Here is a 27,379-nt window from a genome sequence, read left to right as displayed (position 1 = left end):
TTCACTTCTACTGTTGGGCTGGCACTGAATGGTGCTTTTTGCTTAACTGGTACAGAATATCACATTCTAGCTCATGGATATATCATCATATTTATACTGGTGTGCCAATATTTACAGAGGCTTCTTTTTTGCTTTGAAGTTGCTGTTCAGGTTGCTGATATGGTAAAGGTCAATAAAGATATGATACAGTTCATTGGTGACTAAAAGCAAACAATAACAGCCCAAAGGTATGATCTTTATATTGACACAGATTATAACTCAGTTGATGGGTTCAGATAGTCAAAGTGGGAATGGCCCGAGATGGGAGGGATGGTAGAGAAATTTAATAAAATGAAATAAATGTTTCTTTTTGTGGCTGTGTTATCTTGTTTTTCCAGTAATAATGGGTTCAGTATAACCCTTAGGCTCTTCAGTGAGTGAGAGTTACCGTGTTTCCCCGAAAATAAGACAGTGTCTTATATTAATTTTTGCTCCCAAAGATGCGCTATGTCTTATTTTCAGGGGACGACTTATTATTCTGTGTTCTGTTCGTCGGGCATGCTTCCAAATAAAAACTTTGCTATGTCTTACTTTTGGGGGATGCCTTATATTTTACACTTCAGCAAAACCTGTACTATGTCTTATTTTCCGGGGATGTCTTATATTCGGGGAAACAGGGTAGGTGAACACCATCAAATGTGAGATGCATTGGGTTCTTCAAGATCTTTGCTTTCCCAATCCAGCATCCTCTGCCTCTTGTCAGGTTTCAGTTTCAACCACTTGTTCATCCATAGCCATTTAACTGTAGCAGTTAAGCAGCAGCTTGGAAAGTTGTCTGGTAACGACTAGGTTTATTACAGGGAGTACAGTGTAGTGAGTAGAGTGAAGAAGAATGGGAAGGCCTAGGTTCAAATCCCCAGTCATCTATTCACTAAATGAAGCTATCCCATCTAGCTTATTTTTTCTTTCAGAAAAATATAAAGTGTTTATGCAAAGAATTACCGGCAACATTTAGCTATCTAAATAACACAAAGAGATATACCTGAAACAATATCTTGGATTTCCATGTACCTACAATGCATAATTCTCTGTAATGTTACATTGTCCTCTGGATTTACTGTATTTCTGTAAACGAGAACAGGACTCCCTCATTGAACATGCTCACTTTGCCTAAGTATCTCCTTTTCTCTTAAATATTTTTATCAATCAGTATCTTGGGCTAACATTTCTGAACCAAATCTCCACTAGCAGTGCTGCCTTTTGCATCCAGTATTTAGGTAAGAGTAGTATAGCTGCCACTCATATTTATTAACACATATCTATATTTACTTTCCAAATTTTTCTCCACCTAACCAAGCTAAATTAATATTGGACTAAAGGGAATCTTTGTACTTTTTTTTTTACTGCTGGGCAGTTCCACCATATATACAAAACTGATCCTTTTGCCTGCAAACAGCACCAATGTTTATTAGAGGCAGTCTGTCATTTTTAAGATTCTGTAGTGTGTAGTACCATCTATACATACATTTCAGGCCATTTTCTCTTATTCCAACATTAATACAAGTGTTCAGTATGTCATTATGAATTTTCACTGAGGCTGCAACTGAGAGGGCAAATTTAGCTGGGATCCAGTCATAGGTTAGGAGCAATTAAAATAGAATTGTGGGCAAAACATATTTAATCTAAGATGAGAGGAGTGTAGACAGAAATGCTGCTGAAATTTGGCATTGTCAGTATTCAACAGCCCATAGCCTATGTCAGTGTACCATGTTCTTGCCTACTGCTAGCCTTAAGTTTTGTGAAGATTTTAGCATTTGGGATGTATGTTTCTGTCTGTAGCTATATAGATTGATAGATAAGAGACATATATCCTAAATGCTAACATTTTGGACCACTCTAGTTTTTCTCTGTTGATAGACTATATGTATCTGCATAGTGTACACCAGTTACTAGATTGCTCTAAATCAGACAGATACAATCTGAATATTCTCTGTAGCTCAGGAATGTGTGAAAGAAAACTCCAAAGACTGCCTCGTGTCGATAAATTACCGTGGGGAGGGTTGTTGGCTAATGTTTAAGTTTCTGAAGGTATTTAGTTTTCCTGAACATGGATCCTTAAAACCATCTCTTAAACTGATAAATAAAACCAGTTTTCTATCTACAGGTGCAATCTCAAGACATTCATTACATGGACTAAAATACACAAATCTGTTCTTTAGTATTTATGAACTGCAGGTCTTCAGTCTAAATGAGGGAATTACTTAACATCTTTCCAAATTTTTGGCAAGCATATTTGTATTTATTTAGCTATAGGCAATGAAAGTCCCTGATGTGTGTGTGTGTGTGTGTGTGTGTGTGTGTGTGTGTGTGTGTGTGTGTGAGAGTGAGAGAGAGAGAGAGAGAGAGAGAGAGAGAGAGAGAGAGAGATGGTGGGAAGAATGTCATACATTAATCTTTATTTAGTGAAAATGCACAGTTCACAGAATCTTAAGTATTGTAGAAGTTGTTGTCTGGAGGAGCTGGAAGGGGCGGGAAAGAAGAGAACATGGGATGCATAGTTGATCCTCCCTCTTAGAATTCTGTCATGAACTTCTAGCAAGACATAATCATAAATGTAATATATCCTGCTCTGATTCTGTTGGTGGACACCTTATACATGGTAACTTGCTAGATTGCTGTTCTGTTATTGTTTTGAATTGCTAAATGTAGGAATGGGGTCTTTCCTTACTGGAAACAGACATCCATATTGGCAAGGCAGTATAAAAGTGGAAATAGAAGTGATTGGTAGGTATTAAGTTGTCACTGTGAACCTGATAGCAGGGCTGCTAATTCTTGCTATTTGCTACATTGCCAGAGTGCTGGCTTCAAGAGTATTTTAAAACTGAAAGTTGTGTGTCTGTGTGTTTATAGACTGTAATATTTGGAATATGATATTCCATTGGGAACTTGTAGGCTGTGGTCACTCACTGAAATATATGTAAAATTAATTAATATTAGTTACACTTCTGGGAAGACTATTCCAGAAGAATGCTTAGAAATATACACAGTGAAGATTTGAAAGTTTAATTTAAGCTGTAGTCCAACTCAATCTAAACAAATTAAATTGACATCATGAATTTTAGAGTTGCATAAATATATTTATGTGTTTTGAATGCCCAAAGGAAATTATCTAGTATTAGGGTTGGCATGCCTTTCTAAACTTAATCATTAAACTACTACTAGCCTAAATCTGGTATGCCTTGTCATGAAGCTGTTCCCTCCTTTTTAAAAACATATAATACATACATTTTGCTGCTTAAGTCAGAAGGATTGTTCTGCCAGTATTCTTAAGCATGGCATATCCTGCCTTTAAAAAGAGGAAAGAAGTAAGAGTGATTTGTAGCCTTTTATTTCAAAAGTTCAAACCTTATTCCTGATCTAACCATAGGATTCTAGACATGTGGTTGCATCTCAGCATGTCCTTGGTTGTGAAAAGCTACGGTGAGAGTGTGGAATGCTCTATCTTTTGTTTTAGGAGCCTAGTATAGGCTAGAAATGTGCATTATTTCTATTTTATTGAGGAACTATTTTATTATTACCTCATTTAATCAATTTAATCAATTTAAAAAGAGTTAAATTTAGTTAACTTACAGTTTAGAGCTTCTGAGATCTGTCTGATCAATGACCTCTCGGATGGAGCAGTTGAATCTAATTCTTCAAGATGTATTGGGAAGCAGTGCAGTGTACCAGAGATACCAAGAGACCTATGCATAATATCCACTATAATGTGTCTCAGGCAGAAGGTAGCTGGAAGAGACTGTCTAGCTCTAGCAATTTTAGACAACAGTAGCAGAACAAAGCAAGTGAGATTACTCACTCATTCTGTAAAAAGCAAATGTATAAAATATCCTTTTTTTGTTACTTTACTAAAACACAACAGGCTCTGTGTGGAAAAACAACTGGTTTCCCCTCCTCTTTGCCTCCTTTTTTGGTTTGTAGATATACTTTTCTCTTCCATAGTTAAAACTTTCTCATCAGAAAAGTATGGTAGACCTTTCCCATACACAATTTATTAGGTTGATAATAGGTAAGATACAGTTTTCACCAAATTGTGGGAAAATAACATGTGAATTGCTGCTAGTAAAATGACAGATGCCTTTTATTCCTAGGCTTACTATAATTTCTTAGGCTCATACCGGGACAACTGGCTGCCCACCTGTGGATTTGCTCTTCCACCAGTGTTCTCTGGGGAGGCAAATCCACTGGTGCAGCCCTGCGCCACTCCCACACATACAGCCTGACATACACAATTTATAGGTATAACACATCAGGACTTAAGAGAGAATGTCCATTTACTCCCCACTGTCCCTCAGTTCCTCTGGCATTATGGGAAGAGGTGTTTCTTTTTCAAAAATTCACCTTTTTAGATACAGACCTCAGTTTGATTTCTGCATGCATATTTTGTTGGGATACATTTTTATGCCACCTTTACATCCAATCCAGGTCCACAAGGTAATGAACATAAAAACATTAAAACAATAAAATACAGTTAAAATTATAAAATTCAATTAAAAACAGATAAGTGTTACATCTCCTTAGCATGCAGAAGGTATCTGGTTTGATCCCCAGCCTTTCTAGGCAAAAGGATCAGTAGTGGATGATGTGAAAGACCTCTGCTAATGCCCCGCCAGTCTGAATAGGCAGCGCTGACTTGGATGGGCCCAAGGTTTAATTCAGTTTAAGTTAGCTTTATGTATTCATGTGAGATTAATTCTGAAGCAGTCAAAGAATGGAATTTTGCTTTACAGAACTAAGGGTGAGAGAGCTGATCTTAGGCATGTTTGCACCTGAAGCACAAAAATCAACTTACTATCTACCTATTCTGGACTGAAACACATTTTTCAATGAGATTAAGAGCAGGAAAAGAGAGCCTTCAGGGTAAGGCTGGTCTTGTTTCAGTTGTACAGCCAAGATGAAATCTGAGCTATCCTGCCATTCCCATTTGACCAAGTTTCTTTATCTGCTTCTTTGCCAGAAAGCTAGGAAAGCTGTAACTATTCAAGCTGTCCTGGGTTATTCATCTGTTAATTCCTGGCCCTTTATACTGAGGTCTGTTAAAACAGTTCCCTCCCACAAGACTAGCTCAATCTATTTAGCCACCCCATGAGCCCTCTTCTGATGCAGCGTCCAAGCTGGGCTGCAGAGAAAGTACTCCAGGGATTAGCATCTTCGGTGCAGGAGGTAACACTTGACATCCAAGCCACACTTGACATTTTCTTTCATGTTTGAGCAGTGGACTGTCCTCATTTGCCCCATTCCATAGCATGAGATGTGTTAGTTGGTGGGCATGCAAATGGGTCTGAGATGAACATTGGAGCAACAGCTGCCACTATCACAACTGCACAGATACCTTCCCAAACAGAGAGCAGCATAGCTGTTCCCCTGTGCAGTTCTGTTGTACAAGCTGCTAGCTCAGCATCGCTTTGTTAGATGAGCTTGGAGTTTCTCCATTGTAATCATTTGTGAAAGTCAAAGTTTTCCTGGGGGAGGGGAGCAATAATTAGGACCTTACCCTGGCATTAAAATTGTGTTGGCAAAGAAGTTACCCCAGAACCTTCTGGACAATCCCATCCTCTTCCTTTCCTTATTTTTTTCGCTAAAGACATCAACCCCCCCCCCCTTTCAACTCCCTGAGGAGGAGCAGCACTACCTGAACCCGCTTCACCTCACTTGTTAAACTGAAGTAGGCTTCATGGCAGGCTTCAACTCCCCCCACCCCCCAGCAGCACCAAACTGCATCTAGTGCTTCTTCGCCAGACCTCATGCACCTCCTCACAGCCATGTTGGTGGCACCTGGTGGAGTGGGCCCTCCCTATATTGCCCAGCCCTAGTTCCATGCTCCAGCTGCCTTCCTGGCTTGCCACTCCTGGGAGAGGGAGCGGCAGTGGCCCAGCGCGCTGCACTTGTTCCTGGAGACTCACTGCCCCAAGATTTTTTATTTTGAATGCATCAAGGATGATGTTGATTTCTCTCAGTAAGAAAATTATCTGTTCATCATTATCAGTGGGTGGAATTAGGCAGGGGGTTGAAGATCTAATACTTTGGGACCAAGACTAATTGGGTAAATTCTTCATCTGGCTAAAATGGGGAAAACTTTTACAATTAATGTTACCACATCTGTGTTTCCTAATCTGTAACAGTTTTCTTTTTAATTTTGAGGTAATGGCTTTAATTTTATTGGGATGGGTCAGTCCCAGAAAAGGAAAATGTTGCCCAAATTACGTTGTATAAATAAAATATAAACTGTGAGCATCCAACCCACTGTGATTTTCCAAGGAAATTCCTTGATACTAGAGCACTTTTTTGTTCACCTTTCAGTAGAATATCCATCAAACTCTTAGTGGAAGCAGTTACCATACTCTGTTACAGGTTGTAAGAATGTATAATTTCTAAAGCAAAAGATAATGTACAACTGCCATGTAGCTAATCCTAAAGTCATGTAGTTCTTGCAGGCCTAATCTTTAGGTGGCGGAGAAGCAAGCCAGGCATCAGTGAACATATGGTCGATATTAAAAGTCTGTCAGAGGAAAAACTTCTACTATAAATTAGGGTTTGATTTGGAGTGTTGAAATGCATTGGAGATATGTGAAAAAGTAGTCCTAAAATAACTGTGGTTTAATTTCAGACTGTGTTTTAAACTGTGTCAGAGAAACCAAGTATGTTTCACTCATCACAAGCTTGTCATGAAATTAAGGTTTCCCTTCAGCTGATTATCATAAGGAAAGGGAAAAGTGCAGAGTACATTTCTGTTACAGCTATGTTTGTGATTTATTAGTATGCATTTTATGCAGAAATTGAGATTGATGTTCCTTGTTTTATAACAATGTTGTGGTTCACGGTTGCCACCACAGCTGGTGAATTGTCTGTTCACAATAGATTCCATATGTGTTGGAGAGCATGTTGTGTAGGAATTTTCAGAATGGGAGTGTAAATAATGGGACTAAAACTGAAATGAATTTGAAATGAGCATTATAATACAATTTAATTTTGTCTGAACACAGCATTGGCAAAAGCAATTGACTGAATTGCAGACCTAAATAATGTTTTGTAAACAGTATGCTGATTAAATTGTTCAGTGGTAATGTCGTAAGAAGAATGTACTTATGTAGCTAAATAAATTGGAAATAAGGTGGTAAAGTTCAGATTGTAGGTGGGAAATCTTTTTTTAATGTTCTCTGTACACACACACAACTCTGGCCATTTCCACATGGTACAATTACACAGGGTTACAATCGGTATCTTACAACCCAGGTCTATTTTATCCCTGTTTCTCCCTTCGCATGGCTGCCTATTTCTGTGAAGGGATCGAGTGAAAACAGGGAGAAAATACTCCAGTTTGTTTTGCACAAGCCCAGGTCTTTTATATTTACACCACAAGTGTATCCGCACATGCACAAACATCCCCGGTGTCTTGCATTCTGATTGGCTGTTGTTTTCAGGCGGCAGCGGGGGGAAACAAAGCCCCCCCCCTTTTTCTAGTTCTGGATAGGGCCTGGCGCAGGCCTCAACATGGCAAGCAGCAGCAAAAAACAATGGGGCACAGCATCACATCACATTTTCACTTATGTTCTCATATTTTTGTGGAAAACAAGAGACTCCCCGCCCCCCCGTGATATGCCCACTAACATTCAGCCCAAAGTGCACATCTCCCTAACTTTACACTCCAAGCAACCAGTATACCTACAGGAAAGAGAACAAGGACATTTGGGAACTCCACTCCTGATTAACCCAGGCGAAATGACACCTGGTTGATACCATGAGCAGAAAATGTGCTTGGGGGAACGTTTCAGGAAGGGCAGGCTGCAATGGTTGGTGGCTAAGCAGAGTCGAAACTGACATGATATCAGGTGCAGAGATCACAGGTGGATGGCAGGGCAGGAAAAATAAGCTGGTTCTGCTCCTGTGGTATTTGCACGGTAGCTGGTTCACTGCAGGATTTTTGAAAAGAATTGCCAAATTGGGGATTTTTAAAAAATCCCAGTATGAGGGAAATATGGAACCCTGAGAACTTCTTGGCCAGACTGGGATATTTCCCTTGCTCAACTCAGGATAGTTGGACAGTGCAGAAATGGCCTTCCTTCAGCTACTGCAGAGTGGGCTTGGCTAAACTCCTTTTATCCCTAATGTGCTAGGGGAATTTTCCCCTTAACAGCACTTTTTTTTTCATGGACAGTATTAAAAATCGCATCTCACACAAACTACCTAAAATGGTGCAGTCTGCACAACTACCTCACTCCGCTGCATTAATAGACCAGTTTTCAAATTCTACTAACCTTGTGTTCAGATTTTGTCTTCCTATCTCTAGTTGGGTGGATGCTATGTTAAAGTACTTGGTATACTTGATTCCTTTGGTGATTAAAAACTTAAAACATTCAATGGAAAAAATAAGGGCAGAATATCGATTCAGTTCATCAACTTTTCAATGAGAGTCCTCATTTTCTCTACCAGGGCTCCACAGTGATTAATGCATGGTTAATTAATATTTAAATACATGGTTAATTAATATTTAAATTGGTCATCACTGTGTGCTCCATTTCTGCACAGTTTTATCCTTTCAAAGTGCTCAGAATGCTGGTGTTTCTGGGTTTCTCTTCGTAATGTATGTATCTATATTCCAAGATTTCAAATCTCAGAAATGCAGGTTTTGTACAGTATGGACTGAGTTTGCAGAAAAGATCACTTCCACTTGCCCACTGCAGTCTCCTGTGCCCTCTGGGAAGCCGCTCCTGGGGGTCATGTTGCCAAGGTGGTAAGAAGTGGCAGAAATCACTCCTCCGGATTTTTCCATGAACAAGGGAAGAACTCACACAAATATTTGGGGGAGGGATTTCTACTGATTTCCCCCTTTGGCTATAGCCTTGTGCAATTACAAAAGTGCTCTACCTCATTCTGCACTGTGCCCAAGAATCTCACAACCCCCAGAAAAAAGTGATCTGGCCCATAGGATGTATTACAGCTAACTAAGCATTTCGGGATTTAAATGTCTTTAGAATAGAATAGAATCTTTATTGGCCAAGTGTGATTGGACACACAAGGAATTTGTCTCCGGTGCATATGCTCTCAGTGTACATAAAAGAAAATACATTTGTCAAGAATCATAAGGTACAGCACTTAATGATTGTCATATAGGTCTAGTAAGCAATCAGGAAACAATCAATAGTAATAAAAACATAAAATGTAAAATCATAAAATAAAATGAAATGTCAGCACAGGCTATAGTCATACAGTCATAATTGGGAGGAGATGGGTAATAGGGAATGATGAAAAAAGTAGTGCAGTAATTATATAATAAATATATAATAAAATAGTTTGACATTATCTGGTGGAATTATTTGTTTAATAGGAGTGATGGCATCTTCGGGAAAAAACTGTTCTTATGTCTAGCTTGTCTTGGTGTGCAGTGCCCTGTAGCGACGTTTAGAGTGGGTAAAGAGTTGAAAACAGAAGTTTATGTCCAGGGATGCTAGGGGTCAGTAAATATTTTCACAGCCCTCTTTTTTTTTTGACCCGTGCAGCATACAGGTCCTCAATGGAAGGCAGGTTAGCAGCAATTGTTTTTTCTGCAGTCTCTGATTATTCTCTGAAAGCTCCAGTCGATCTTTGTTGGGTTGCAGAACCAAACCACACAGTTATAGAGGTGCAGATGACAGACTCAATGATTCCTCTGTAGAACTGTACCAGCAGCTCCTTGGGCAGTTCGAGGTTCCTGAGTTACGCAGAGCAGTCATTCTTTTGTTGTGCTTTTTTTAATGACATTTTTGATATTAAAGTCCATTTTAGGTCCTGAGATAGCATGGATCTAGAAACAAAAGGTCTCTCTACTGGCTGATACTGTGCTGTTCAGGCATTGTGAGAGGAGGTAGGATGGGAGGGCTTCTCCTGAAATCTACCACCATTTCTACGGCTCTTAAGGGTGTTCAGTTCTAGATTGTTCCAGCAGCACCACTGAGGGCTAGCTGTTCAACCTCCCCGGCCTGTATGCGGTTTCATCAAGTTAAGTCTCTAATGAGACCAATCACTGCTGTATCATTCGCAAATTCTTGTGTATTTTAACAGATGGACGCATTTGAGATGCAGTCATTGGTATACAGAGAGAAGAGAAGTGGCAAAGTACACAGCCTTGGGGGGCCCTCTGTGCTCATTTTACAGGTGTCTGATGTAATTTTTTTTCCTAGCTTCACCTGCTGTTTCCTATCTGTTAGGAAGCCAGTGATCCACCTACAAATATACTCAGGTACTGCTAGCTGATTTAGTTTGGTTAGAAGAATGTCCGGTCTGATAGTATTGAATGCTGAACTAAAGTCAACAAAGAGGACCCTTGCATAGGTCTTTGGCGATTCAAGATGCTGTATGATTTGAGTGCAATGACTAATTAACATTCATCTGTCGATCTATTTGCTCGGTATGCAAATTGCAAGGGGTCCAACAGTGGATCCTATGGATGGTTTCTAAATGGTGCCATCACTAGCCTTTTCAAAAGTTTTCATAACTACAGATGCTAGAGCAATCTGGTTCAGAAGTCGTTCAGTTCCTTGATGGAAGGCTTCTTCGGCACTGGGACAATAGTGGAGTGTTTGAAGCAGGAAGGAACATAGCACACTTCTAGTGATTTGTTAAAGATTTGGGGTGAAGATGGGGGGGGCCAATTGGGACAGCACAGACTTTGTGCAAGAAGGTGTTATCTTGTCTGGGCCTGGTGCTTTTCCAGGCTTCTGTCTGTGAAATAGATCTTGCAATTTCCTTTCTTGAGATCACCAGGGGTTGCAAAACCCAATGAAATGGGTTCAGTTATAGGAAGTTTGGCCATTAAGTTGGTGCATCTGAGATAGAGGTTGTGGAGAAAGGTGACTGTAGATTGTTTTCAAACCTACAGTAGAACACGTTCAGGTCGTCTGCCAATTGCTGATTTCCTTCAGCTTGGGAAATGGCTTCATCGTAACCGGTGATATTTTTGAGAGTTTTCCACATGTTTGCTGTTCCGTTTGGTGAAAACTGATTTTTTAGCTTTTCAGAGTAGTTTCTTTTTGCTGCTCTGATCTCCTTTGTTAATACATTTCTGGCCTGATTGTACAGCACAAGTTTACCACAAGTATTAAACTCTTCTGTGGCATGTCAATCAAGTCCTGTTTTGAATAGTGTTAATTTCAATTCCAAAATGATTTGTTACAGCAATTATGTTGCTTGAACATAGGCTTTTAGTACAATCCTCAGCAGGTTGCAAAGACTGTCTCAAAATAAGTTCAAACTTGTACATGTTTTTCTGAAAGTGCAGTTAGCATTCAAAGTTGACTTTAAAATGCAAACTAAACTTTAGCATTCTCACATAAGCAATTTGCCATTGTTTTCAGTGCTGCTGTCACTTTATTGCAACCCTTGCCTGACTTCAGTCTTGAAGGTCTGCACTTTTCTTTTTTGCTAACTTCTGTAGCTTGTAGATGATCCACCCTGCTCATTGACTTCCTGCCTGTTGAAGCAGAGCAAACATCAATGTGTTGGGCCCTAGCCCCTGCCTCTGCACCATTGCCTGACGGTGGGCCCTGCCCTAGGTGTAGTGGAGGGGGGCACCCAAGGAACGGATGTCTCCGGGTGCCATTGCCCCCTAGTATGCCTCTGTCAGCAACTCAGCTTTCCGAATGTTGCTGATCATGGGGAAGGAGTGTAAGCACTGCCACTTCCTTCATGCATTCACTCTCTGAGGAAGACAAGGTAGTTGCACAAATGGATGGGACCTGCATGCTCATTTCTGTCCCCACCCCACCCCATGCTCTCTGTGGTGGGGGTGGGACCTGTGCCAATCTTTTCTGATATCCCAGTGTGTTCTAAATTAATGTAAGAATGCATAGGATTTCTTAACATACAAAGCATAACTGATCTATATGAAGTGATGTTATGCATTTCTTAAGAATGTGCATTTCTTAATGATCAAATTCAACTCTGTCTGCTTCAGAATAATCATCAACCAGCAGGTACTTGATGGTCTCCCTGAATTTGCCCACTGATCCATCAGTAAGCCTTTCTCTTACAGCCTTCTCAGGTATTAGCATCTCTTTAAAAACCTGGCTTTGTGGTGATGTATCTGTTTTGCCTGTAGAAGATACAGTAATAGGATCCATCTGCAACATCTGCCAGTCGGAGTGTACATTACTGATTTTGATGGATCAATGGTCTGATTCAGTATAAGCAGTCAACTTCACATATAAATTCCAGATATAAATTTCAATTTCCTGGGAAAGTTTAAGTAGAGGCATGCTTTGCTTGCAAACAGTAACCAGACAATGTTTTTTTCCACTTCAGTACACTGCATTTAATGAACGTCTGAAACATCAAGCTATATTTTGGTAACCCAGGCTTCACTGGCCTCCAAATGGAGCATTCTTGTTCAGTATGCTTGCCTTTCTTCATTCCCAGAAAAACTTGAGCTAAAACTGGTTTTTTAAAAGAAATGTATGGGGTTTTTTTTCTAGCCAGTCACAAAAAGTAATGAGAACTTGGCCTTGATGTTGAATACAGAATTCTTATCAGATACAAAGAAGCTTACCTTCTACAGGCAGGTAATATGGTGCACATAATTCTAGTGATCAGTTAGTTAATCTGTATCAAGTTACCTTTTATAAGCATTTAAGTTGTGCCCACATTCATTTACAAGTGTTTTTTCTCCAGGATGTCTTTATTTAGCATACCTCATGTGAGTTTCCATTTTGGAGTGAAATACAGTACAGATATTTAAGATGATACTTGTAATAAGGTCAAACAGTGCTAGAATATTTCTACTGTGGCACAAGGTTTCAGAATGCCTTTAGGAGATTCTGTGTGCCTTGCTCGCTTGAATCTCTATTTGGCCCTCCCATCTTTTTCTCTGCTGATGCTTGTAATATGCAGTTTTGTCAAATAAAAACATGTGTGGCTGTGAAGTTACTGATATTGTATTTATAAATTATATTACAGGTAACTCCTAACTAATAACTCGCATATCTGTTTAAGTCCATTGTATGTTTGTGCCAAATTCAAATTATGTCCTAAATCCCAAACTGTTGTTCTTAGAGTCTGAATGCATCCCATGAGTTAAAGTTGAAAAGAAAAAGACAATGTAACTGGTTTCTTTGAATAATACTCAGATTTTGTGGCCATTTCAGAGGGAGAGTCTGGTGTTCTTTGTAAAAAATCTGTTCTGCTCTCCCTATTCATGATTGGCCCTAAAACCACTACAGAAAGAGAGAAATCTGCCATATCCTTAAACTGTAATGAAAGGTGGCTTTACTTCAGCTGCTGAATGCATAGCTGAAAATCTAGACTGGGCTTTAAACACATCTGCCTATTTTTTTCTAGTGGCTCGATCACTTCATCTTTAGGTGTTTTCTTTCAACTTTAAGTCTTTTTTAACATATAATTTATGGTCTGGGGAATGGAGAAAACAGGTGCTCCTGTTTGGACAGGAGCACAGAGAACAAGGCATAGGACCAAGATTTTGACTGGCAAGTATGGGAGGAGGAGCTGCTTCAGTATCCTGCTCCCAAGCCACAAAGGCCTTCAAAGGTAAAAAGTAGTGTGAGTGTTGAATTAGGATCTTGGAGGTGCAGGTTCAACTCGGCAGTTTCTACCATGGAAGCTTGCTGGGTGGCCCTGGGCCAGTCACACTCTCTCACCTGAGCATACCTGATAAGAGTTGATGTGAAGATAAAATAGAAGAGGGGAGAATGTTTGGGGAGGGCGGCGTGGTATAGATAGCTAAATAAACTTTGAAGTGTTCTAGGAAGCAGATAGACAGTCAATGCAGTTTGTTCAGCACAAGAGAGACAATCCCAATATCCAATCCAACAGCATTTTGAATTTATTAAAGGTTAAGGACAGTCTTCAGAGGCAGAGTATTGGATTAATCTATTCTAACCTAAGTATAATCATGGATTAACATAGCCAAAACATGTTCATCCAAGGACATTGATTGGGAATAAGATCTAAACTAATGAAGGAAAGTTAGTTACAGTATTCAGTGCACACCTAATGTATAGAAGATCCTGACATAAAGTATGGTGATGGCAGTTAGCTTTGGTGGCTTTTAAAAGGATTTGTCTAAAAAGAGTTGGACAAATAAGTAGAGGATAAGTTGCTATCAAACTGTTTTAGCTAAATGGAACCTTTATGTACAGAGACATCTGGATGCCATGCACTGGGGACAACAGGCAGTCTGTTTCATGCTTTGCTTGCAGACTTCCCAGGAGGCTCTGGGCAACTGCTTCTGAAAACAGAATAACACTACAGGTGGACCTTGGTTTTCTTCAGCATGGGAATCCTTATGATCCTCCAAACATTCAAATCCGAAATATTTTCTTTTCCTTCTTGCATCTGTAGGTAATAAACATGGATGGTACCATGAGAAAAACTCTTATAGAAGATAAGCTTCCACATATATTTGGGTTTACTTTACTTGGGGACTACATCTATTGGACAGACTGGCAAAGGCGAAGCATTGAAAGAGTTCATAAAATTCGAGCAAGTAGAGACATAATCATCGATCAGTTGCCAGACTTGATGGGTCTTAAAGCAGCAAGTGTCACCAAAGCAGTTGGTAAGCAAAAGTGAACATAGCATTGATTTGCACTGTGTTTCAAAACTGTGTTTGTTGCGAAGTGTTAGCGTCTGTTTAACCTTTGTTACAGGACACCATCTTCAATGTTTAACAGACTGCTAAATGGAAAATTTACACCTATGTTAGTCGTACTGGGGAGTGTTCAGAGAGCTACCAACTAGCCAAATTAATCTTTTCTGAATTGTGACTTATAACTGAATGGCTGTGAGGTATTTAAAAGGAGAGAGGGAGCAGGCAGAATATGATAATGAGGGTTTATTTCGAAAAGGAGATTTATGCTCTGGTTAAGGAACGTATTGTGAACCTTGACTATCAAAGTACTAGATTTTTGTATTTATACTAGTTGTGTTTACTCATCTCAATACTTGGTATTTCCCTTCCAAAAAAACTTCAGTCACGTCCATATTATTCAACAGTCCCTTGAGATCCTCCGCATTTCTGTCTGACTTGGTTAAATGAGCATCCACTTTTTGAGGATTTCAGAGCTCTTTTGATTACCCTTAGCTTGTCATTCTGAATTTTCAGTTTTGGCTGCTTTGGATTTTAACTTTGTGATACCCCCCAAATTACTTCATTTGTAGCCAAATTATCCTTTCATCCTTTAAGTTATAACTGTTTCTGCTGCTCAGGATCATTGTCTCACAGAGCTTCCATGGGAGAAAGGAAAGAAAAAAAGAAAGGAAATGGTTTGTTTTCTTCTGCACATAATTGAAGGGATCTGCGGAAGTTGTTGCTGTGGTCAGGAGCTCTTGGAATGTGATAACAGGTTTCTGGGTTGTGCATGGTCTGAAGTCTGATTATCTTAAGTCAGTTGAGACTCCTTTATGATAGGTATGGGATTGAATGGGAAAGATAAGCAAACACCCTTCAACCCTAAATCATTATAAGAGCTCTTAATTGGCTTCAGTCGAACAAAGACTTATGCTTCTGTGCTTCTAGCATGGGATTTGGAAAATATGGAAGGAGGGGGGGGGGCTGTCATTATGCTGTCCTGTTGGGAAGCCATTGTTGGGAGTTGTACCATAAGGTCTCATCCGTCTACCTTTTCCCCAACCTCACTATGTTCCCATTTCTTTGGGTTGTTACAAATAGATTGGATAAGATGCTACTTCATCCTCTGTCAATATGTGACCAAAGCAATTGCACAGTTTGGTTATAGATGTTTTGACTAGATAGCAGTGTTTCAAAGGAATGTTAAAAAGTGCTGGCTGATACCTGTTTTTTCTTTTCCATGCTATCTAGCTTTTATTCTGAGGTAAAACATGAATATTTTGTTGTGCATCCTTGCAAATAAGAGTGTGTGATTTTTTTCAAACATAAAATTCACCATAGAACATATTCCCCTGTAATATTCTTTCTTTCTGACCTCTTAGTGGCAAAATGCATGAATAATTTGTTTCAAATACCATTATGTGTTTTTGGCCTGTTGTTATGTCTAGGAAGACTTTCAGTTTAATTATGATGTCTGAAAGGAGCAATTGTTCACGTCCTTCTTGCCTACAAGTAGAAAATTCCACACTCTATATTTATGAAATCTTGTCCCTTGTTTTTCTGTAGCTGAGCTCATGGCTCTCCTACTCCCTGCTTCTACAAACAGTCCTGGTTATATTATTATTTTTTTATTACTTTCATTTTCTATTTTGCAAAACCCTTTAGTCTGATCTTACCCTCCCTGCTACGTCAGCATTTCCTTATGGATATTGTATGTTGCTCACTGTCATTGTCACCGCCTTTATCCATGATGATGCAGTGATGTATCCTTGCAGCATTAAATGCTAGGTATTAGACAGGTGGCGATGAACAGAATCTTAAGACGTGGCTTATAAACAAAGCAGTATAATGAAATGAAGCTTCCTAATTTATAGTACAGTGTATTTCTCATTGTGTTCCACCCTGTTTTAATACTTGAGCTTAAATTCATGCTACACCACTCAGGATTGCAGTTATCTTAGAGTTCATAGAACTCATGTTTTATCTGCTGATCATCACGAGCACTCAAGCATGAGTGACATAAATATTGGGGGGAGGATACTCAACTGTTTCCATAATTTTGAATAATCCTGCAAGACGCATTTCTACTGCAGCAGGGTATGTTTTGAGCAGTATGGCATAAGGTTCTCTTCTGACTCTACCCCAGCTTCCTTGATGCACATAATCTTATCCAGGAGAGAACATTTTTATTTATTTTTCAGGAACAAATTCATGTGCTCAGAACAATGGAGGTTGCAGCCACCTGTGTTTCTTCACACCTCAGGAATGCAGATGTGCCTGCCCCATTGGATTGGAGCTACTTAGTGATATGAAGACTTGCATCATTCCAGAAGCCTTCCTTGTCTTCACCAGCAGAGCAGCCATTCATAGGATTTCTCTTGAAACAAACAATAACGACGTAGCTATTCCTCTTACTGGTGTCAAAGAAGCTTCTGCTCTTGATTTTGATGTGTCTGACAACAGAATCTATTGGACAGACATTAGTTTAAAGGTATTCATGGCATTTTAAGCAAATAGGTTGTTTTTATTAAATGGCTAAACAGCTAATTTCACTGTTCTGCATTCAGAGAAATAATTTGATGATGAATAATATTGTTTTGTAAATTTTACAGAATTTTTGCAATGAGTCAGTTTCACATGTTCAGTGAAATCAGTGAGAAAAAATAGTTTGTTGACTGTGCTTTACAGGCTATGCAGATATATGGTGTATTGGATCCAGTAATCTCTGGGAGCACAGATGTTTGGTGCCTTTCCCTTTCATCAACAGTCTCATCTTGACTCCAAAGAAGATGATTCATGGGGGTAACAGGACCTATCTAGACTAATAGCCATGTGGTTGGGGGGCTGCAAAATTGCTCTTCACTCTTATGCAAGTATAGCTCCATTGTCAGAAGAGTTTCCCCCATCTGCCTCCTCTGTGTCAGATACATTTATTTATTTATGTCCTGCTATTCAGTTGCTTAGAGCACTGTTACCCCCTCCTCTCTTCTCTCACAACAACCCTGTGAGGTAGGCAGGGGTTAGAGTTTGTGATGGGCCCAAGATTACCCAGTGAGCTTCACTGGGTAGAAGTGGAGATTCGAACTTGAGACTCTCAAGGTCCTAGTCTGCCACTCTACTGCACTACACTGGATCTCCCTAACCTGTTTTGCTGTTAGTCTACACAGATTCCACAACCCAAGGAATAAACTTTCCTAGAGTTGTAAGAGACTGCTGGTGGAAAGGAAGTGCAGCAAAAGTTTGTATTTTTTGGTGTCTTCCACTGTTCCATTGCTGTATTCAGTCTGTAAATTTCTAAAGATAGGAAAAAACAAGTGTTGTGTTTTCTGATGTGAATGTTTCTCTCTTTTTATAAATAACATTTAGTAAATCTTTTGGTTTATGTTCTTGAATGCTAGTCATATTTCTCCAAAATGGTTTTCTAGACCATAAGCCGAGCTTTCATGAATGGAAGTGCTGTTGAGCATGTGATTGAATTTGGATTGGATTACCCTGAAGGAATGGCAGTAGACTGGATGGGGAAAAACCTTTATTGGGCAGATACTGGGACTAATAGAATTGAAGTGGCACGCCTGGATGGTTTGTACCGGCAAGTTCTTGTATGGAAAGATTTAGACAACCCAAGATCTTTGGCCCTTGACCCATCTAAAGGGTAAGAAAGGTTTGTCTTCTCATTTAGTGTAGAGCCACTGGAGCACTGACAGGCAGCAGGTCTGGTACAGAGGCCATGATAAATGCATATGTTAATAATATATTGTTTAAATTTAAGCAGATTTAATTAAAGGAGAACATTGCCAGATAAGTTTTATAAATCTCTTAGCAAGTTGTGGGGGACTGTTAGGCTGTATCTGGAAAGAGGAAGCAAGAAAATTGCGCTTAATGCACAGAAATAATTCAGTCTCTAGAAGGATCAAAGTGGATCCAAATCTGTAATTGTCTATTCCGAAGATTGCTCTGTACAATGTATTGTCGAAGGCTTTCACGGCTGGCATGATCCTCTGAAGATGCCAGCCACAGATGCAGGCGAAACATCAGGAGAGAATGCTGCTAGAACACGGCCATGCAGCCCGGAAACCACACAGCACCCAATTGCTCTGTACCATTTTGATTTCCATCCAAGTCCGTCTCTGAAACTATGCACTAGTTTCCTCTTAGCTTCCGTGGTACCATGTTGAACTGAGTAACTGTTGAAAGTTAGCTATGTAGTAAATAATTCTTGTCTTGAGTGTTGTGTAATACTTTAAGGGAACATTTTCCATAGTTACTCTCTAAGTAATTTCATAGCATAATCTAATGTGCCCCACCCCTAACCACAGAATATGAAAGTGATTTCACTGTCAAGTCATCCTTTTAAAGTGCCAATGTCTGTTGGTGCCCACTAGTGATGGGGAGCATGGCAAACTTCTGAACTGCTCATCATTCCGCGTGGAGAGTTCTTTGCAAACCAAAGACTTCTATATCTCAAGACACACAAAACTGGTCCTTTATGTGTCTCTAGACTCAACTTCGCATTTAATGCCTGTATCAGATGAATGGTTGCTAGCAGAATAGTATCTAGGGTGGGGGAAAGCAGGGCACATGCCCTGGGTGCCACCTCTTAAGGGGTGCCAGCCCACGTTCTGCAACTTCTGGGGGTGATAGCAACTTTATTTGGAGTTCAGGGGTAGGCATACAGTTGAACACTGAACCTAGTCAGGTGGAGCTTGGAGGCTGAGCCAGCAATATAAAACTGGAGCCAGTCAGTTTGAGTGCTCAGTTTGATTCTGGGCTCAGGCGTGAAGCCTGCCGTTTAAAGCTCAGCTGAGCCCAGTGTCAAATAGGTGCACCCAACCCCTGAACTCCGCATGCAGTTTGGGGAATGGGGGATGAGCTGTAGTGTTTGACCTGGGCACTGTTTTTGACATATGCTCCTGGCTGCTAGTCCATCTCAATCCTCCAGTGTTTAGAAATATTCATTAAAAGTTAAGATATATTTTATAACCATTCTGCATAGTAAAGGAGGAACTGTGTAATTAGAGTTAGTAATGTTGTTTATTATACATCTCAAGTTCACTGTTAGAAATTTTACTTTTTAAGTGCCTGTGCGCATGTAAACACAGGACCAGAATGGCTAGGTAATGCTGCCTTTAGAGGGATAATTTTTATACTGACTTCTGTTTTATTTTCAATTCCAGGTACATGTACTGGACAGAATGGGGAGGCAAACCAAAGATTGTTCGGGCTTATATGGATGGGACAAACAGTATCACTCTAGTGGATAAAGTTGGACGTGCCAATGATCTCACTATTGATTATGAAGATGAAAGACTCTATTGGACTGACCTGGACACAAGCATGATTGAATCCTCAAATATGTTAGGTATATCACTTGTTAGAAAATATCAAAATATTCAGATGACACCAGTAAGCTAAATGGGTGAATTCTAACCCAAGAATTTCATGAGTCCCAAGGTGAAGTGTCCTGGTTTAATTTGTCTGTTGACTGTGTGGAATGGTAACAACAGCTGTGGTTATATGAGCATGTTTGGGGCAGATCTCACACATTCCTTTACAGTATACAGACTAATAAGAAACTCTGTTTGTGCCAAGCCATTGAGGGTTATATCTGAACCACAAACTGATTTGCTCCCCTCCCTGCAAACCAGGATTCCAAATCAGGGTTTCATTCTGGTTTGCTACGCTGTTTTGCAGAGAGAGAGTGAACCATCACTTGTAGTTCAAATGTCATGACAAGCTGGGCTTTCATTAGATCAAAAGTGAGTGGGTTTGGGTATCTCTTAGGCTTATTCATGTTTTAACATTACATGAAGCTTGCCAATGTTCTGGTATATTAACAGGACCACCATAAGCAAAGTTAACGTTTATATATCTCATTTAGGTATATTCTATCTGGCACCTTCTAAATCATATGAAAATGTTTATTTCTTCACATATTTTAAAATATTTTTCAAACTTTCTTTTAGTAAATCATTTCTAGGAAATGATTTCTCTTTCAATGAAAATATGGGCCGATCTAATAGAAGAGTAATTTTGTTTGGGAAAAGGTGGGCTGAAGCAATGATAATTCAAGGCAGCTTGCAATGATATCTAAAAATATAACACTGAAATTTTTTTGGCCACCAAATCGCATCTGATTGAACTTTTTTTTAAATTGAGACTTCAAGGGCACACAGAGATCACACAACCAGAGGGAGAGAAACACAAAAAGTACACATAATGGGGAAAGGAAGGGCTCCCAATTTCATCTGCACCCAATATAAACACACATAGATTTACTACACAATCTCTAGTTACAATTGTAAAATTAATTCCTAATCACTATTATTAACTAGCAGTAAAACCTGCTGTGGTAAGCGATACAATGTGCTCTAGACAGCTGTTGGTGGCAGGCACAACAGCAAGGCAGGAACTGTACTGTGAACATAAGTTGTATTTCTTGGAAAACTCTCTTTCTGCCTCTGTTCCCACACACTCATTCTTTTTATTTTCCCATCTTCCCCCTTTTCATTACCTCACCTTTTTTCTCCCTCTCTACCTGTTTACAGCATCCAGATATTGACTCTGTTTTTTAAAAAAGTTTTATCTAGGGGTTTAGTTAATTAGATGTCATTGGCATATTGATATCAAACCCCAGACTTCCAGATGATATCATTTAATGGTTTAATATAACATTGAACAACATAGGTTAAAGTATGATGCCTGAAGAACCCCACACTTGAGAGGCTAGGGAGCTGATTGTATATCACTACTGGAAGACCCAGGTGTCCTGCCTGACAAAACCCTGTGCCTGTTCTTTGTAGACTTTTTTCTGCTTGATGTAGAATGGGATGTTGTCAGTATTAAAATTAGCCAATTATTCTAACATAATTAACTAAGAATAAATCCATCCATAGATAGAGCTCATCTACCAATGTAACTGAAGGTATCTCTGTCTCTGAAGAATGACAGAAATGGATCAAGACAGAATTGTCATTCAGATATTTTCAGAGTAGTTCTGTCACCACCCTCTTGATCAACTTATCCTCCAAAAGCAAGTTTGCCACTGGTCTGTAACTGGTCAAATGACCTGCATCCATGATGGTCGAAAGTAAATTCTCCATGTTATCAAATTTGACATGCTGCAGTTTCAAAACAATATATGAATTGCAGAGAACAATGAACTTTTAATCACTTTGCCTACCAAGCTGAAATTACCATGTATGTTAATGTCTGGTCATCTTTTTCAGGTACAGAACGGGAAATAATAGCAGATGATCTACCTCATCCTTTTGGGCTAACTCAGTACAGTGACTTCATCTACTGGACAGATTGGAACCTTCACAGTATAGAAAGAGCAGACAAGACAAATGGGAGGAACCGTACACTAATTCAGGGGCGCTTAGATTTTGTGATGGACATACTGGTCTTTCATTCTTCACGTCAGGATGGCTTGAATGACTGCATGCAAAACAATGGGCACTGTGGTCAGTTGTGCCTGGCCATACCAAATGGATATAGATGTGGATGTGCATCTCATTATACCTTGGAACCCAACTGCCAGAACTGCAGTTGTACGTCTTTATCTTTCTTATAGTGCTGTTCATGCTTGCAGTTGTTTGTTGATGGTCTGCTTTTTGAGCCGTAGGTTTTCACAGTTATGGAGTATTTACACACGTGTCAGTGAGTGAGCGTTTTCATTTTGAATCTCTGGGAGAGATTCACAGCCATTGCTCCCAGAAGTTGCTAAAGGGCATCTTGGGGTCTTGCAGACCCTTTTGTTAGTTTGTATCTGCTCTTCCACCCAGCATGGCCAATTGGCCATGGTGGCAGAGGCTGATGGGAATTGTAGTCCATGAACATCTGGAGAGCCGCAGGTTGCAGACCTCTGCAATATACCAATCTCTCATCCTGGTAATAAAACTCATGGAATAGCAACACAGAAGACTGGGGATGGGGTGAGACAAGGAAAGCAGAGGCTGGCAGAAAGATTAGTTCAGTTTATAAATTATCATTGCCTAGAGGAGCTGGGCAGGTCTAACACCTTCAATCCATTCAAAACTTGCCTAATAGGACTGGGGTAACTTCTTCATTTTCAGCCTCCCATTGATAAAAGATTGTTTTCAGCTTTTATCTAGTTGTATCAGTAAGAGGGTGTGCACTTTGGATGATTTGTTTTTTTCTCTGGGGCATGGGGCTGATACTGTTTAGACTGAGAAGCACTTTTATTGTAGCTGAGTTCTACCAAACAAATTGCAAAGTTGTATAGTTTAATCACAGCTGTTATACATCCGGGAGGTTTCCAAAAGGCTGACTTGGGTATTTGGAATAACTTCAGATTGGGGGGTGGGGAATGTCTAAAAGAAGAAGGCAAAAAAAGAGAAATCAATCTGCTTCTTTCATTTATCGTGATTCTAAAATTTTAATTTTAGAATCACGATAAATGAAAGAAGCAGATTGATTTCTCTTTTTTTGGCTTGCTTTGTAGAAGTAAAGTGTTGCTTTTGTTGTAATAAACATTTTCTTATAGCAGGAAAATAATACGTTATTAATACCTGACAAAACAAGTTAAAAACATGAGAAGGAAAAAAGAGTTTTTATTTTCCACATGGTGTAAGAATAGAGCTGAAGAGGGTTCTAGCAAGTTTCTCAGCTTGGATGGAGCTAGCCAGACAGGACTGCAGCTGTTTTGTTTCTATCAAGTCTTCTGAAAATGAGACCAGACAGCAACATTGTGTGGTGGATTGCACCCCAAGTCTGAAAAATGGAATGTTAAGAGATCATGTACATATTTTTCATTTTATAAACAAAAAAGGGAACATTTTTAAGCTTTAACTATACAGTTGTGTGAAATATAAAGGAAAGATTTCTAAGAACACTGATACAGTCTAACTTTTGAAAATCATCATGCTGAACATTTTTTCCTACTGTCCTAATTTGTTTTGGTGGCAGAATAATGATCATCACACTTTGTTCAGATTTTTGATTAGCTTTCCCTGTTAATAAATATTCCAGTTCATGACAGGTTTTTTAAAAAGCATAAAAGTACATTGTAAGAACTATGCTTTCCACACTGAAGATGTGGAATAACAATATACTAATATAAGAAATAATATAATAATATAATAATGAAACTTTTACACACACAATCTATTAAAAATTGAATTGCTTTAAAGGTTTAAGCTGTTAAGTGGTGCAATACGAGTAGAAAATCTCCAAAAGCTTTAATATTTTTGCAGATATAGTTCTTGGTTCTACTAGGTTTTTTTCACTAAACATTCTGTCCTTACATTTTTGGATGGTGATTATTCTTTTGTGTGTTTCTAGCACCCAGCAGTTTCTTACTGTTCAGTCAAAAGTCTGCAATTAGTCGAATGATACCAGATGACCAGCAGAGCCCAGATATCATCCTTCCCATTCATGGTTTAAGAAATGTCAAGGCTATCGATTATGATCCCTTGGATAAATTGATCTATTGGGTAGATGGACGTCAGAATATTATTAAAAGAGCCAAAGATGATGGCACTCAGGCAAGTTTTTATATCACTGTGCATGTCTGTGTGTGTTTGTAAAATTTATGTATTTTTCCTCTGTTGTTTTCCCAAATACTTTACTTCATTAAAAAAAAAATCTGTGTGTAATTAGAGATTACTGCTGTAATGATTGTGTGTTAGTACAGATTAAATGTGGCCCAAAATGTGGTTCTTTTTGTGTGCAACAGGCTATGTATTTCTGTTCTTTCAGGTAGTGCTGCCTGCTTCAGGAGTTGTTTTGGCTTCTTAATGGTAGAAATTTTGAGTTGTCACTTCAAAATGTAACTGCACACTAACACTAGACTTTTTGTACAAAAGAAAAAAGGGGGAAGAGTTGTTCTGTGTCACAAATGACAACCCTCGTGGGCACCATCAGGAATAATACATTTTTTAGCAGTAGCGTGTGGAATAAATGCAGTTGAAGTGACAAAGGGGAAAACCTGGAGGGGGGATCAAGGTGTGTGATGTGATTTCACAGAAAAGTTTTCCAAGCCACAAGGTATGACCACTGGAAAAATCTGTGGTGAGGTGTGCATGTAGAAAGGGCACTGATTAGTTGTACAAACAAATTGTTTAAAGCCCTGCAGGTTTTCTAAATGATTGTTTGTATTGAACAAACTCTTATGCATTTCAAATGCAAAGTGCCAGATGGAGTTACTCCATAGTTGAAACTGGACCAAAATGATGTCGTACCAGTCTGTTTCTTATATGGGTTCTGAGTGAGATTTCCAGTGTTTTCTTTTGTCTCCTAAATCCATCAGCGGGTTGCAAACAGCTCCATGTCTAACAAGCAAGTAAAGAAAAAAAATATAACATCTAGACTAATGTGATAAGTTTTCTTCAGGATTTTCTTACTAGTTAATTAAGTATTGTTTGTATTAAGGAAAGGCCTTGTCATGTCAGGCCTGCTCTTTGAGGGATACCAGGTGTTAATTGCTAAGTGGCTTCCCATTAGTGGCCCTTCCTAGGTGCAAATTACAATGGAGGCAATTTATTATGATGCAGCTTGTTGTACAACATCCTAAAAGAGTTTTAGTGTTTGAAGAAATATCTCCTCGGGACATTTTGGTTTCTAAGTTTGCAGCTTTTATTGTTCACTGGGTAATTTTTACTACCTTTATATTCCAATTAATTCTGATAATTAGTGTTTTCTGAACATTATTGTTCATCTTTGGATATTACATTTTCATGAATATCTGGGGGGTTTGGGGATGATAGGGAATGGGATAGTCCTTCAACATAGAGATTATTATATAATAACAAAGTTTTGTTTTGTTTTAATTTTGCAAATCATTTTTGGATCAATGGAATAAAATTCCTTGCATCAATTAATAAACAGTAATAAACAGTAGGCTATTTGTTAATATGGGTATTTTATGTGTATGCTCACAGTAATTACCTACCTCTACTTTCTTATTAGCAGAAATGCTATATTTAGCTGACCAGGGAGCAGATTATTTTAAATGACTTTTAATACAAAATCAGCAAGTGATTAGTGATAAGCAAGTGATAAGTGTCATGTTTGAAGAGACCATGACCCTTTCACCTTGCATAGAAGAAATGTTATCTGCCCTGTAACACTTGAGGGATCATCTACAAACATGTTTTTCCCCTTCAGATACGAGTTTTTACTTACATAGCAGCTTCTTCAGATTTACTTGGCTTAATCCCATTAACATTGATTTAATAAATTGACTTTAATCTTGTGACATCTCTGTTTTTAGATGTGTCTTGTAGCTTCTTTATATTTATATTCTGAGCTCTCCTGTGGGCGTACATTTGTCATTGTTTTCTGCCGGCTTTTTTTTTTTGTCTCGCAGCCTTTTACAGTCATGAGTACTCCCAACCAAAGCCAAAATCCAGAGAAGCAGCCACACGACCTGAGTATTGATATTTACAGCCATACTTTGTACTGGACCTGTGAAGCCACAAATACAATCAATGTCCACCGACTTAATGGGGAACAGATTGGAGTGGTGCTGCGGGGAGACCATGATAAACCAAGAGCTATCATTGTAAATGCTGAGCGAGGGTGAGAATCTTTCTCCTGTATCTTCTTAAAAGAATGTGTGGAGCTTCCCCAGTATCTTTGTGGATTATGCTGCAACTTCATGTAGCCTGAAGTTAATTTTTCTTCTCCTGTATCCAATTCTCCACTCTCCTTTGAGAAGTATAGTGTTTGTTTCATAGAATTCTCACAAAACCAGCACTGAAGAACTATTAAGCTTTAAGAATTGAACATCCTTCATATCATTTGATTCTGTAGACTGAATAAGATATTAATAGTGTATTATTTAGAAGATCTTCAAATTAAGATCTTTTTGGTATAACAAAAAGTTTGAAAACCACTGTAGAATGGCAACAAAGAAGGCTTCACGCCAGTAGGGGAAAAGACTCTGCCAAATATGCAGTATTTAATTCTCTCTTTAATGTGCAGGCAAGGTTGTTGCCATGAGATTTCCTCTATTTCAAAGGGTCCTAAATGAGCAAAATATTCCTGGAAGTTTGACAGTAAAGTCCTGTTTGGAACTAGCCTTTCTAGATCGCCTATATTATGTTCCATAGGGATAGTACAATAATAGATTTCTTCTTTTTTCCTACAAAACTGTGTTAACTGAAATATCACTTGTTCATACTTTGTTATCAGATATATGTATTTCACCAATATGCAAGAACGAGCCCCAAAGATTGAGCGTGCAGCCTTGGATGGCACAGAACGAGAGGTGCTCTTCACTACTGGCTTGCTCCGACCGGTTGCTCTAATGATTGACAACAAGCTTGGGAAACTCTTTTGGGTAGATGCAGATCTCAAACGAATTGAAAGCTGTGATTTATCAGGTATCCTTTTTTCCAGTTAAAACCATGTAAAGTTTAGAAAATGAATTTTAGATTTTTATTTATCTCTCACAATTTCTACTGAGGTTCAACTGGTTTTCTCAGAATCGACATGACAGATTCCATTTGTCTGGGGTACTAATTCACTGTAACATCATTTGGTGATAACATTGGTTTGAGTGGTAATATTTCTCCCCAAAGCAGACATTTCATTTTCAGTATAAAACATGCTGACTTAGCGCACAAGTTTCTTAGCAACTTTACTGCTTTAATTCTTTGCCTATGTTTGTCACAATTTGTATTGTGTGGGGTGGGGGTGAAAGGATATGGCTATCTGCTGATGCCCTCTGCACCTACAGACCCCCTTTTGCCCCCTATGCTGTTCATGAGGTTGTATCCTAGCAACAATATTCCAGGAGCTCAGTATGATGCAGTATCAGGG

General features: G+C 39.1%; 1 protein-coding gene across 2 annotated transcripts in view; it reads left to right on the top strand.

Moving 5' to 3' along the window:
- Positions 1 to 27,379, top strand: part of LRP5 (LDL receptor related protein 5) — a 164,789-nt gene that overhangs the window by 114,838 nt on the left and 22,572 nt on the right. For both annotated transcript variants that reach the window (XM_048484227.1, XM_048484226.1), the window contains exons 8-15: positions 14,365 to 14,581; positions 16,795 to 17,084; positions 18,019 to 18,245; positions 19,768 to 19,952; positions 21,820 to 22,143; positions 23,897 to 24,099; positions 25,923 to 26,134; positions 26,750 to 26,940. In XM_048484227.1, the coding sequence (XP_048340184.1) occupies positions 14,365 to 14,581; positions 16,795 to 17,084; positions 18,019 to 18,245; positions 19,768 to 19,952; positions 21,820 to 22,143; positions 23,897 to 24,099; positions 25,923 to 26,134; positions 26,750 to 26,940 (1,849 nt within the window). The remainder of the gene's footprint in view (positions 1 to 14,364; positions 14,582 to 16,794; positions 17,085 to 18,018; positions 18,246 to 19,767; positions 19,953 to 21,819; positions 22,144 to 23,896; positions 24,100 to 25,922; positions 26,135 to 26,749; positions 26,941 to 27,379) is intronic.

This window comes from Sphaerodactylus townsendi, linkage group LG02 (genome assembly GCF_021028975.2).
Source record: "Sphaerodactylus townsendi isolate TG3544 linkage group LG02, MPM_Stown_v2.3, whole genome shotgun sequence".
Lineage (NCBI taxonomy): Eukaryota > Metazoa > Chordata > Lepidosauria > Squamata > Sphaerodactylidae > Sphaerodactylus > Sphaerodactylus townsendi.
The sequence above is the reverse complement of the archived record's forward strand: the minus strand, read 5'-3'. Positions and strand labels throughout refer to the sequence as shown.